The sequence below is a fragment of the Protopterus annectens genome, chromosome 5.part0, assembly GCF_019279795.1.
Source record: "Protopterus annectens isolate FY-2018-M chromosome 5.part0, PAN1.0, whole genome shotgun sequence".
In the NCBI taxonomy this organism is placed as follows: Eukaryota; Metazoa; Chordata; order Ceratodontiformes; family Protopteridae; genus Protopterus; species Protopterus annectens.
Window position 1 is genome coordinate 40,451,103 of NC_056735.1, and position 14,968 is coordinate 40,466,070.

Genomic DNA, 14,968 nt, shown 5'->3' on the forward strand with positions numbered 1-14,968 from the left:
CAAAGCAGTGTTCCTTAATTATCCAGTTAACAGCTATTACCATGAACTTTCAAGTTTCCAGTATGATGTCATACAGCCAGGAAGAAAGAAAGGTTAATAAACTGCAGAAGACAGCACACATTCTTCCAGGACCATAAAGTTATGTAAGACTTTATATGCACCTTTTAGTTAAAAGCTCAAAAAAGTTTAAATTAATCAGTTAAAGTCATTTGCATGTAAACATGTCAAATAATACTTCTACATTTCAAACATCAGTAAATGTTTGGTTTAATTTTAAAACTTGCGTAAAGCAGTCAAGAAATGTTCTTTTAAAGTTAAAGGTTATTAGTTCAAGAATGTTAAATATTTCTAAATGCAAAAGGGTTAAATCACAGAAGCAAGTTTTTTGAGTCAGCTTCTGTCACTATGGGTTTGGACTTAATTAATCCTTGTGTAAATGCTTCAGCACATACAATTCAATGTAACACTTTCAGTTGTAGCATAGTTTAAATACAGATTATTCAGAATGTAATGCATGTAATTCAAAATACAGAAGTATGTTGCAGTATTAAACATACAAATGTCAACACACTCAATGTACATAACATGGAAGCAATGTCTCAAGTTCACATTACTTCATCTAATTTCTTATTTTCAGAATCAAGTGCAATGTTTGCACTGAGAGGAGATGAGAAGAATCAGAGTGCAGATTTTAATACAGTAAATTGCAGTATAACTGAATACCATACTTCAGTGCTAAGTAAAAAAATGCATTCCATAGCTATCTGTAAAGATCAGAACATTAATCTGTCATTGTTTAAAGTTAAAAGAAATAAAATATTTTATTGTTTACAAATCAATTTCAGTTACACATAGATCTTTATTAAAAGACACAAATGCAGTTTTGTCAGATTTTAAAAGGTCAAAGATTACAGCAGCTAACACCAAAATGTAGCAGCTCTGTACTAGGTATAAACATTTAATTAGAGTTATACTTCATTGACAAGATTTTTGCAAATGTACAGATTTTAAAAAATTGGTTATGACAGGAACATGCAGATTTATAGGTTAAAAATAAAATAAATTCTAGTTTAGCTGACGCAGCTGAAGTGCTCAGGAAGACATATTGGGTGTGGCCAGCTAGGAAAAAAGGGTAAGCGGATACCTCTATGTCTTGTAAGGTATATCAGAACTAATAGTCAAATTAATTGGTGGAATAAAGGGTTCACAGTTACAGACTTGGCGAATTAATTTTTTGTATTATTGTTTTGCTTAGTAGTCATTAGTTAAGAACTTTGTATTAAAGTGTTGCAATGCATAAACAATAAGCTATGATATAGACAGAAGAATACGGCAAGGAGGCAAGACCAAATAATTCAATGATAAACTTCCACAAAACAGCTTTATTCGACAGAAAACGAAGTAAAAACGTGATATCCACCAAGCGCTTTCGCCTGAAACTATGTCAGGCTTTTTCAAGATAATCAGTCAAACACAACGCCTTTCTTTAAATAGCATAGAAAATTACTCACTTATTACACTTCAATTAAAGAATTGTTTTACACTTAATTACAGATAATTAAATTAAATACAATGGAATTTCATTTGCCTGCCAGCACAAAGCTAAAAACAACATGTAAATATTGTAGAGAGCCTTGAGAGCATCTGAAGTGTTAACTTCAACAAAAATGCATATACTACTTTGCTTGTCAACCTTTTAAGGAATATTAAAAACTATTTTTAAATAATATTTCACTCAATAGAAATATATATAACACAAGATATAAAATATGTAGTTCTACTAAAATACCTTATGTGAATATTTATGGAAATACATAATACAATCTTAATTATTACACCTTCTAAGTATTTAGCTTATTATTATTTATAGTTTAAAAACAAGTAATATAACTATGTGTAATATATATAGTAAAAATATACACTAGTAACAATGAATTTAAAACTGTCTAATTAAATATGTAAATCAATATAAATATCAATATAAAAATTATGTAACCATATATATATGTTAGTGTTAATAAATTTACATAGGTATGAATACCCCAAAATAACGTAGGGATATAAAAATAAAAGTTCATCATTAGATAAATACCTACTAGTAAATAAAATGTGTAAGTATACTATAAAAATGTATGAAATATATAGTATAATATCCAGGATACTTACACCAAATAAATGATGTGCAAAATATGTGCTGTAGAAAATAAATAACAATATATAACCAATGTATAAATGTTTAAAACAAGACCATACAAGATATAAATATATATAAGGGTTACTTGAATTAAAATGAGCGACACATGTGTCTCAACATTAATGATATAGACAGAGACAAAGTAATGTTTGCTAGTTTACAGAATGTAAAATTTAAAGTCAATGCTACATTGTAAAAGTGATAACATAATTAAAAATTCAGATCCTATGTATAAAAGAGTACATTATGTAATCAGTTTTAGACTATTTATGTTTCGTACGGAAATGGCAGTTTGCCAAGCACATCAGCTCAGACAGCCTAGCAAGCTGAATTAAGGACATTACTATCTATTTAATGCATTTACAGTTCTCTATTTATCTAAAAAAAAGCCATTCGGAGTCCGGTGTGCTGCGAGATGCTTCAACTGTGGAACCTGCAGATGTCTCTACTTTGGATGGGTCCGGAGCAGCTGTGCAGGCACCGGCTTCTGAGGGTGTATTCAGGCCCACTGACTTGCATATAAACTGACGCAATCTTCTTCTTCAAAGCCTAAAACTCGAACCATGCCTCGAAAACCGATGCCCAGACCGTATGATCAGGCCTCTATACCTAAAAAAAAAATGATAAGAATGGCTGAAGACCTTATTACTTTAATCAGGGGAAGCCAACCTTCCCCCTCTAAGAGACCTAGGACTGATTTTGCTTATGATACTTCTGACCAGGATTCTGAAATTTCTGTTTCCTCTGATGACCAGGATTTACCCATATCTACCTATGAGGATTCTGATGCTGAGGAATCTATTCCCTCTGCTTCCCACCCAGAGTATTTCTCTTTTGGTGAAACCTTGTATACTCTTAGGGAGCATTTTCATTGTGAAAGTCAGGATTACTCTGATTCTATTAAGAGGCTTAGGGATTTCTTACTCCTGCCCCAGCACCGGCCTTTAGCTATCCCACATGTACTAGACATTGTTGATGATGCCTTTTTGGAATCTAGCTTGGTCCCTGACTCTTTACCTCCTGCTCCCAGAAAACCTGATAGATATTGCAGGGTTCCTGACTCTCACAAGTTCCTTTTCAAAAATCCTACTGTGGATCCTGAGACCATTTCACAGGGACCCAAGGGCATTAAGGCTACTACTGCCAAAATTCCTACCCCCTCTGATAGAGACCCCAGGGTGCTGGATAGATGGGGTAAGAAGATATACACTTCTGCAACCTTGGCCATTTGGGCCTTAAACTGCAAGTTTCATGTGTTAAAGTATCAGCAGCATATTATTGGATTGCTTAAACCAAAAATTATGTTGATTCCTGATTGTGCTGAAAATAAGGATTTACAGGATTTAATGCATTCTGCTGAACAGATTGGAAAACATACTTTGCAATGTGGTTTTGATTAACTAGAGGCATCTTGCAGGGCTGCTGTCACTGGCTCTGTACTTAGAAGGCATGCTTGGCTTAAGGAGCAATCCTTGCCGATCATGTTAAAGCTACATTATTGGATGCTCCCTTAAATCAGGACTGCCTGTTTGGCAACAAGGCAGAAGAAGTTCTTAAAAAGATGGAGGAAAAATCTAAATATATGCAAACTGTTAACAATTTCTTACAAGTACAATCGCCAAGATTTAGTAGGCATTGGCCCTCTAAGAATTGGTCCTTTCCTGCCTCTTCCAGGCCTTCTCAGTCCAAACCCAGATTCAGCAGAACACCCAGGCTTCAGTCCCAGGGTACACATAGGACTAAGCAACGGGGGCTCCTGTTTCCAAATCTGGGAGTAGTAAAACTCCCCCTTATGGTAAACTGTCTCAATGACTTAACTTTAAAACTTCCAAGCACTTCTCAGCTGAATGCCCCTTTGAGGGAAAAGATTGCTCTGCATGCAAAAAACTGGGAACTCATTACCCAGGACAAATGGGCTTTAAATATCATTTCTCAAGGATACAGATTTCACTTCCACATGTTACCAACCCCAAACTGTTGTCCAGATCTACCCCCAAATCAGTGGGCAGAGGCTCAAAAGCAAGTACTCTCTCTCTTAAGCATAAAGGCTATTCAAACTGCACCAGAAGAGGAAAAGGGACAAGGTTTCTACTCAAGAATTTTCCTGGTACCCAGAATAGACAGCTCATGGCGTCCTATCCTGGACCTGTCTACCTTAAACACTTTTTTGGTGATTCCAAAATTTAAGATGCTAACTCTTCACCAGTTGCTTCCTATGCTAGGCAAAGATGCCTGGTTGGCAACACTCGATTTAAAGGAAGCCTACCTGCACATCCCAATCAGGGAATCCCACAGAAGTTACCTATGCTTCAAAGCAGGCTGCATGCGTTATCAGTTCTCTGCACTGCCCTTTGGCTTATCTACTGTGCCCAGGGTATTCACAAAGTGCCTTGCTCTAGTCATTGCATTTTGCAGGCAAAGACATATTCAAATATACCCATACCTGGACAATTGTCTAGTTCAGGCAGAAAGCCAGGACATACTTTTGAATCATCTGGCTTTTGTACAAAAGGTGCTAACTTGTCTGGGGTACACCATAAACGAAAAGAAGTCACACCTGGTACCCTGTCAACAAATTATATTCCCGGGAGCAAGCTTGAATACAACTTACCAGATGGCTTTCCTAACACCAAAGAAACAAACTCATTTGACAACCTACTTCAAACTAATGGCCACAAAAACCCTGCTATCTGCAAGGCAAATACTGCAAGCCTTGGGGTTCATGGCCTCCTGCATTCTTCTAATTCCATATGCAAGACTGCATATGAGGAAACTACAATGGTATCTAAAAAGCCTATGGTGTCAACATTCTCAGGATCTAGAAGCAATGATTCATATCATACCTTGCCTACGGCTAGAGTTCCTTTGGTGGGCAGAGGCCTGCCACCAAAACAATGGACTACCATTCACTCTACCCCCGTCACCCAAATCCTAACAGCAGACACATCAGACTATGCATGGGGGGCTCACCTGGCAGGGAAGTGCATTCAGGGCAAATGGAACCCAAGTCAAATGCACCTGCATGTCAATCAAAAATAAATGTTAGCTGTACAGAATGCTCTGACAGCCTTCAAGGACCACATTCTTCCAAGACAATTAATGGTAAAGACAGACAACACCACTGTTATGTGGTACATAAACAAGCAGGGGGGTACCTATTCTTACCCCCTCTGCAGACTAGCCATGGCACTGTGGAACACAGCCTTGAGCTACCAAGTGCATGTACAGGCTCAATTCCTGCCAGGAAAACTAAATACACTGGCATACGGACTAAGCAGAAACCTCATTGACCCACACGAGTGGAAACTGGAACCAAAGACTTTCAATATGTTGACAAACAAATGGGGGAGCCCAGATATAGACCTGTTTGCCTCCCCCCAGAACTACCAATTGGACACATTTTGCACAAGGACTCCCCACAAGCAAGCTTGGAAAGTGAATGCTCTGTCCTTCAGCTGGAAAAACCTATCAGTTTATGCCTTTCCTCCTCTGCCTCTCCTCTCCAAAGTACTACTAAAGATCAAGCAGGACAAACCAAGGACGATATTGATTGCAACAGACTGGCCACGCCAGCACTGGTACCCTCTCTTGCGCAGTGTGTCACTGTTGGCTCGATGGCACCTGCCTTAGACCCCTACCCTGTTGTCTCAGCAGGAGAACCAGATTCTGCACCCTCAGCCTCACACCCTGAACCTAGCAGCCTAGCTAATTACCTAATCTCTCCTTTACCCTACCTCAGTAAACAAGTATAGGATATAATTTTAGAGGCAAGGAGGCCTAGTACTAGAAAATCTTATGCTGAAAAATGGAAAAGGTTCTGTGCCAGGAACCAATCTCAAGGGATGGGCACAGCAGCACCCAACTTACCTCAGATTCTTCAATACGTAACTGAGATGCTTCACAAGGGCCTTTCTTTTTCCTCCATCAAAATTCATGCCTCAGCCATTTCAGCTCATTATACTACAGAACCACCCCTCTTCTCTCATCCACTGCTCAAGAAGTTCCTCAGAGGGGCCAAAAACATAAGACCTCCCAGGAGAGCCCCAACTCCAGCCTGGGACCTTAACTTTGTATTGGAGAAACTCACTCTTCCTCCTTTCGAGCCAGCTGCAAGTGCAGATTTAAAATTCCTTTCTTGGAAAACAGCCTTCCTTTTAGCAATCTCTTCAGAAAGAATGGTATCTGAATTACAGGCCCTTAAGGCAGTGGAGCCTTTCATTATCTTTCATGCGGACAGGGTGTCCCTCAGTACCAATCCCTCCTTCATGCCCAAGGTGGTATCCAGTCTGGCTCTTAATCAGTCCATTCATTTGCCAACCTTCTTTCCTAATCCACAGAACAAAGGGGAATGGATACTGCACTCCTTAGATGTGCACAGACAACTTAGATTTTACTTGGACAGGACTAAACCTCAAAGGAAATCTGAACATTTGCTGGTGGCATTTGCTGCAGGGGCAGAGGGGAAGGCTATTTCAAAGCAAACCATTTCTAAATGGATAGGCCATTGCATTCATTTCTGCTATAAGCACCATGGAAAACCTATCCTACAGGGGATCAGACCCCATTCAACCAGGGCTGCATCTACTTCTACAGCCTTTCTCGGAGGTGTCCCTATCAGGGACATCCTAGAAGTTGCTACCTGGAGTTCTGTACATGCTTTCATCAAGCATTATCATTTGCCAATTTTCTCTAAATCCAGAGCTGGTTTTGCCACTGCAGTCTTGCAGGGCCTTATAGCTGGCCCTAATGCTATCTAAATTCCTCCTCCCATCCATAGCTTTGGGAATCTACCCAAATGTGATGACTGCAACAGTGAAACACAAACAACATAGTACAGTTGTGTACACTTACCATAAATGTAGATGTTCTAGTGTATTCACTGTTGCAGTCCTGGTTACCCTCCCTCCAGCCCCCTGACTTCTTTTGGCTATACCTCTACTTTCCTTTACTATGCTTAAAAGCTTTTTGGTGTATTTGCTTTTTTGTTGGAGGTATAACCTTGTATATATATATATATATATATATATTATTTATTTATTTATTTATTTTTATTGCTTCCCATTAAGGGGGCACCTGACATCAAGGGCAAGAAAAACTGATGTAATGGTTTCAGCTGCATGTTTTATACCCCTGACAACCTGACGTCATGGAAGATGAGACAGCAACAGACGCAGGACCCAAGACTCTGATAATCCGGCCGACTGAGGGCTACTGCAAGCAGATAACCCAAATGTGATGACTGCAACAGTGAATACACTCGAACATCTACATTTATGGTAAGTGTACACAACTGTACTTCCTTAGATTAACATTCTTCCTTTTCCCTATGCTTTGTGGGTTCTTGCCTCACTGCAGCCCTTTCTCCTTACTTTTGTTTGTCACATTTCTGATAAGTCCTTCTACATGTTCCTTCATCCAAAACAACAAAGTTATTTCTCCCCTTATCTGACTCTCCTCATTTTATCCAGACAATATACCAGTCAGTCTGTTAATTGTCTTTATTACTTTATCTTAATTAAATGCTATGTATCCCTGTTTGTCTTTCAAGCATTTTATTTATTCCAGGGTCAGACATGACCCTTTTAAGCCACAGGCTGGGAAACAATGTGTCAAGACAGTGCAAGCAGTCAATTAAAGTGACATAATTTTACATATTTACAACATTACTAAATATTTCCATGGCTTTTGCACGTAATCACACATTTCCAGATATGCAGTTGTTAAATACAGTGGAAGAGTACCGCACAAAAAAGAGCTTTATTGATATGAACAGCAGATGACATATAATTAAACACAAAAAGTTATAGTATGCATCTGACTGAACCAGTAGAGAAGGTGTCAGTGGTTTGCATCAATATTGCGAGTTTAAATCAAAAGAGTGTGCATTTTTTGTTAGGGCAATCAATGGTAGTCTTTATTCAAAGATGGGGATAAGATTTTTTTTTTGCTATAATAAATCTGAGATGGCTTGCAAATAAAATGTGTAGATTAGTAGACTAGAACTTTGAAGGGAGTGAGTTCAATAAAAGAGCGTACCTGGTCTAGATGCATTTCTAATGTAATATGTAGGAACATTTCTGACAAACCAGGTGGTCACTGGCCTAAATTTTCAAACTTAAAAATTATATTTATTGGCAGATAAAGTAAGTTCTTTTTATACAAGTCTATATTCCAACATACATTTTCTTTTCAGGCAGGCTTTTTTTTACAGTATAACAGATATTTGCACTTGAAGTAATGTTCTGTTCCAAAGAGAACTCTGGCAGGGTGTCTGGAGAACATGAAATAATACTTATGGAGACTTCTAGACAGCACAGTAGCGTCCTTCCCAATTCCAGCAACAAGGAGTGACAAAACTGCTTCAGCTCCTCTCCAAGCAGTAATAAGTCCAGATGGCTTCCCTGTCAAAGGCCTGGTAATTTCTTTTCACATGACTACCCTGTGGATGGCCTTTATTCTTCCTTTTAGTCCATGAACCCCCAACAAGAGTTCTCTCTGGATCCAAGTCAGGCCAAGATATCACAAACCTGCTATGCCGTTGTCCCCCATTTTGTCATCATCATTAGTTGTTCATTTCTGAGGTTAATCTCTGTATTTTTAAGTTTGTTTTTGTTTAGCTCTTTTTTTATATGATATGTCATAATGTCCCCAAGGCATCTTTTGGGGGAAGAAATGATTTTGTGAAAACCTTTCAACATCCACTAGGCATAGCCAGCTAATAACGTCTTCAGTTTTAAGGGCTTCCTGTATTTAGCTATTGCTGATTATAATACAGATATAAAACAAAATTCTAAAACTAATGGAATCAGAAGATATGGAAAGTATGGAAAAATCCAGAAATGTAACAGTGGCGTAAGAACATCAAAGTCTAATAGATGTTGTAGAAAACTCCAGATAATGTAATTTTTGACCTAGTGCCTAAACTCAAGTCACATTGAGTTAGTCTATTATTTTGCACACAGAAGTTGATAGTGAAAGGGTGTAAAAATCTTTACCAGAAGAAGAAAAAGCATCAGCCATTTCTGAAAATATGAATATAAGCAAATTTCTAGAAATGCTTTTCTTTTTTTTTTAATTTATCTAGTTAAGCTCACAAAGTGAAGTATGTCTTAAATGGGTGACCTGGGACCACTGCCCAGCTAACTTGATATGCCTAGAGTCACAATGTATGAAATAGGGACTGAGAGTATCAAACCTAGACTACAGGATTAGGTTTATTCTTAAAAATTCCAGAAATATAAGCAGTGACTTAAACACTATTTTCTAAAGCTTTGTAGATAAATAATACTTCAGGCACTGCCATTTTTGTACCACTTTCCAGACGGAAGCCACACTTAGTCATAGGTTCATAGGGTCATAGGTAGGTACTAGGCTATCAGCCCAAGGGCCTACGTAAGCCTAGCCAATAAGGTTCCCTGGCTTACGCCACCCAAGAAAGTTATTTTCCTGTGCCACTGTCGAGCAGCGACACAGAAGTGATCCCCAGGGTGTATTTCCTATTTCCCATCCACTCATTAAGATTTTTCTTGAAGAGTGCTAATGAAGAACTTTGCTTGACATAGATGGGTAGCCTCTCCCAGAGTATGGGAAGTCTCTGGGACACGGATCTAACCCTCCAGGATGTCCTGTTTATTGTGGTGACAAGGTTTAGGTCCCTAAAGCCTGTAGCTCAGAGGGATTGGGATTTCTTTAGGTGTAGCATGTCCAACAGCTCTGGGTTTGACATAGCTTTATATGTTAGGCAGAGATTACCTCGGAGTAGGCGATATGGTACGGAGTAAAGCTGGAGTTTTTGAGACGGTCAGTGTAGGGCATTTGTTTGAGGCCAGTAATCCTCTTTGTGAGGTACTTCTGTGGCCTTTCCAGCTGCTGCAGATGTCTTGTGAGGTACATTCCAAAAGGGGCATTGTACTCTATAATGGGTCTAATGAGTGTCGAGTAGGGGGGAACAATGACCTCTTTTTTCCTGGATGAGAACCCTTTTATGATGAGGTGTGCCACGTAGAAGGACTTCCTGACTACTGTGGCAATGTGACTATCAAATGAGAGACTACTGTCCACCTGGGTCCCAAGGTCTCTTATCACACATTCGGTGTTAAGTAGATTGCTGCCTATGTGGAAGTTTATGGGTACAGAGTTTTTACCAAAGGGGATGACAACTGCACTTTTTGGCATTGAGCTTGAGGCCATGGCTCTGACACCAGTCATCTGTCTCAGCGAGGCCCTTCTGTAGGATGTTCACATCATTTGGGGACTTGACTATGGCTCCTAGTTTGCAGTCATCTGTGAACTTCGTTAGCCAGAGGCCTTCTGTGTTAGCCTGTACTTCAGAGAAGCAGATAACAAAAAGGAGAGGTCCCAGGACTGAACCCTGTGGTACTCCACTTGTCACTGGTTTGAGGTCAGATTTGGAGTCTGCAACTTTTACAGTGTGGGTTCTGTCAGTGAGCCAGTTGGCAGCCCATCTTGTGACATAAGGATTTATACCTAGTTTAGTGAGTTTAGCTATAATTCCAGAATGGGGGATGGTGTCGAAAGCCTTGGCAAGGTCAAGATAGGCTGTGTGAACCACCTTACCCTCATCTACAGCTTTGGTGACTGCCTCAAAGAAGTTGATAAGGTTCAGGAGGCATGATCTGCCTTTCACACACCCGAACTGGGTGGAATCCAGAGTTTGGAGGTTACCAATGTCTTTGTTTATGAGTTCCATGATGATACATTCCATGGCCTTGCAGACTAGGCTCGTCAGGCTAATAGGGCGATAGTTCCCGGGATCAGTGGTGGCTCCCCCTTTGTGGAGTGGGATAACTGTTGCTGTGCACCATTCAGTGGTCACAAAGCCTGATGCGAGGCTATTATTGAACATGGTGCTTAGGTGGGGATCCAGTTCGTTCTGAAGTTCGTATAAAACGCAGGCTGGAATGTTGTCCAGTCCCATGGATGCTGTGTTTTTGGCTTTAGAGAGTGCAGCTTTTACCTGTGTAGTTGTGATTACAGGGACCCTGCTTTCTTCCTGTATAGATATGGGCCCTTTAGGGGGTGAGGGGGGGGGTAAAGTTAGCACTGAACCTATCTGCCAGGATGTTGGTCATGCAAGTTGTCTGGAAAAGGGAATGATCATAAGTGAAATGGTGTGGAAAATATATATATTGTTTGAAAGGAGAAATAAAAAGAATTTTTGCAGATATCCTTTTTATTTTTTTTTACTTATCTGGGTAAGCCCATGAGGCCAAGTCTCTCTTTCACTGGCGATGTGGGAGCACTGTCTGATTAAGAGATATACACAAAGCATACTTCTCAACTATGCTTGATTTTTCAAGATTGTTCCAGATATTGTCTCAATATTGTGCTGTGTTGCTTCTAAAAGTGGTGATTTTTGGGGAAAAAAGGTGGTGGATTGCAATCAATTATTGACATTGATTCAGAGATGTAGATTTATTTTACTTCAAAAAATGCAGTTTAATTCACATTTTGTTATTTTGCAGACTTTTCAAGTTAATAGTACCAATAAAGTGTCCCTGATTCTGGAGGTAAAATGTTGAGAGTTATGTCCCAAAGCCAACCAGTATAAATACAGGAACTGTGGGCCACAAACCCAGAACTACAGGATGAAGCTTCTAGAAGGTAATTTTCTAGATGGGTCAGACAGGGAGATCTGTTAGTCTTGCTGACTGCTGTTGTTTAAATATGGGATACCTTGATTTGTAATGAAAATGATACTTTTAGATGAGTTGTTATGCAATTCTGAAGGTATCACATAAGTGATACAGCAAGATTCTGTTGACCACATATATAAAGGGTCATTATGCACGTATAGTAGTAGCAATTGATTTAGGGTTTCCACCTTTTCAAATGCCCAGAGTGGGACATTTTTGGTACAAACGTCATATTTTGCAGGGCAAAACATCCCCACGGCCAGTACAAAGGATGGAACTTTCTGTTTCTTATAATATTTAGGTGTTTCAGATACAGAATAGCTGTTTTATGCAACTCTTACGTAAATTATATGAAATCTTTTTGTTCTAAAATCTCAGGACATTTGCCATTTTTTTCACTTTTTTTGCAGGACACAACTGCCCAAAGAGGGACTGTCTCTCGCAAAGTGGGACAGGTGGTAACCCTAAATTGACTTGTTCAAGAAGGCTGCTTAAACAATTTCCTTATAAGTATTTGGTATTATGTGATGGCCTAGGCAATGTATATGAATAGGTATAACAAAACAAGTGGTGTTGTTTTTCAGCCTTCTCAGGGTTTCCTTTGTTTGGTCTTTAAGTATTTGCCATGGAAACCTCTTGATGTTTCAGCAGCTTTGAGTGGGATTCATTATGCACACCCACTTGTTTAGTTGTGCCTTTTGTGTTTCTTCTGACTTCTATATAATCTGTTTTCTCTCTTCATTTCAGACAATTAATGGATTTTGGCAAACGCCTGCACAAAAACTAATATATAAAGAAAATCAAGTAAGGATTCTGAATCCATTTTTCATTAAGGAAGCAGCATCTGATTTCCTTCATCTACAACTACCCACACGTTACCTAAAGGTAGAGGGACACAGTTTTTTTGTACACTAAGTGTGATAATGATTAAATCTTGAGACTATCATTAGTTTTGCATCTGTGAGAAGCATGCAGAGCATGTGAGATATTTATTTATTTTGTTAACTGGGATAGTGGGCCGGTCAGTAGACCATTGTTAACCATGAACTGGATCAAACTGGCAGTTATAACGTTACCAGAGGGTGAATATACATGTTAGATACAATGCATCACAGACACAAATCAGACAGTGTTGAACAAATGTTAAAAAGTAGTGGTAGAAAATTGTCATTTGCAACTTTTCCAAAAAAAAAAATAAATAAATAAAATAATGCAGTCACTATATACAGTACACTAGAACTGCAAATAAGACAATGTTGACTAAATGCTGGAAAGTAGTGAAAGAACAATATATACAATCTAAAACTCACAAATGGTCAGTATGTCCAGACTGGAAACTAGAAAAGTCATAGCGCAAATCTGTAAATGCTGCTAAAAACCAGGCTGCTAGCCAATGCTGAAACATTGACCTTTCTCCTTATTGGTCAGAAGTTGAAACGGTTTGTATCTGAGTATACTGAGTTATCAATTGTTCATGCAAGGTGCACTGCACTTTATCAGCACCTGTTGCTGGGTTTATTTCTTTGTCTTGCTGTACATGACACTGCTTAGGCCTAAACCTCTTGTCTTTTTTTTGGAAAGGTCAAGGCTACAAAGAAGCAGAGAGCCGTAGAAAGAGTTCATAGTTTGTTTTATGAAAGAAGGTATTTGAGGTATATGAAAGGGTTTCTAAGTGTTATCATTGGAGTAAAGTGTACATATAATTTTATAAATTTATAGTGGCACAACCTCCTTGCTTTCACAATTAAATAGAAGCCTGTAAATCTGTAATAGCATTTTAGTGTACAACTTGTAGCCCCCAGTGACTGAAAAGACTTTTATTTAATCTTCACCATAGAAGTATTTTCATTCATTGCATTTAAATGTGTAAATAGAGCACGTCTGTCTGCTCATTTAAATATAAATTGCAAATGACAGGACAGATGTGAAGTTGCACCCATTAAAAATAAATGACATCACAAAATGCCACCAATTAAGCATACTTAAATGTATAGTAGTGATTTGTTTCTTAGTCAAAGTTTCAGTGAAGACATTTCTGTGATACCTTGTCTTCATAATCTTTCAGGAAAGTCAGCCAGCAATCTTACAAGATTGTTTTTATACTCTTACCAAAAACATACTGCCTGCAATATTTTGTACTGGCATTTTATACTATATAGTTAAGTAAACCATTTGTCATAGACACCTTTTAATGCATCTCCTGTGTTCTAAAATTCCTTTTTAAGGCTGCATTGGTTACCTCAGATATATGTACGTGTGTGCGTGCATGTGTGTGTGTGTGTGTGTGTGTGAGTGTGTGTGTGTGTGTGTGTTTGTGTGTGTGTGTGTGTGTGTGTGTGTGTGCGTGTATCTATATAAAAAAATGTGCTCCTTTTGTTGTAGAAACAGTTTACTCTTGGGATTTACTGTTTAAATCTTTCTTTAAACTCCCAGTTTTTTTCTATAAGCACCCTACTGTGTCTACTATTTTTCAGTTCATTTAAATAAATGCCAAATGTTAATGAAAAAAAAAAAAACACTACATTAACAGTAAAATAAAAAAAAAAATCAAACAGCAGAGGACCAGTATGGCATAAAAACAAACACATTTATTGAAAACCAAATTCTAAAACATGTAAGTGCTTTCGTATAGTACCACTACGCTTCATCAGAACAACTCTCTTTTAAACTGAAATGCATCCAATCATGTTCCGAGACCAATTAGCAACTAATAGGTCTCACTGAATAAAACTGAGTGTGTAAGCAATCATACTGCAATGCTAGATATTCAACCTATTACTATCCAAAGTATAATAAGTCAAAAAATATGCACATATAAATCTCAATGCAATGTGCAACGAAAAACTACTGTATTGTCTAAAAAGTGCAGTAATTAGCAAAAGCATTATGAGTCTCCACCCACTCAGTGAAATTACCGTTCACATCACCATATTAATGAATATAATAAGCAAAAATGAGCGGAACAAACGACTCTTCAAAGACCAACGTAGTAAAATGTAACAAAACCAGTATGATGAGTCGAACACGGCTACGAAAATTTCAGTTTCTTTTAAAAAGCACACAACTGTGATAAAATACCATAATTTATTAGCAAGACGAGTTAGCGCTTTCACCTAAA

At 38.4% G+C, this 14,968-nt stretch overlaps 1 protein-coding gene across 5 annotated transcripts in view; it reads left to right on the forward strand.

The window, feature by feature from the left end:
- ST3GAL6 (ST3 beta-galactoside alpha-2,3-sialyltransferase 6) overlaps positions 1 to 14,968 on the forward strand; it is a 1,325,435-nt gene that overhangs the window by 1,224,535 nt on the left and 85,932 nt on the right. For all 5 annotated transcript variants that reach the window (XM_044072092.1, XM_044072089.1, XM_044072093.1 and 2 more), the window contains one exon: positions 12,598 to 12,735. In XM_044072092.1, the coding sequence (XP_043928027.1) occupies positions 12,598 to 12,735 (138 nt within the window). The remainder of the gene's footprint in view (positions 1 to 12,597; positions 12,736 to 14,968) is intronic.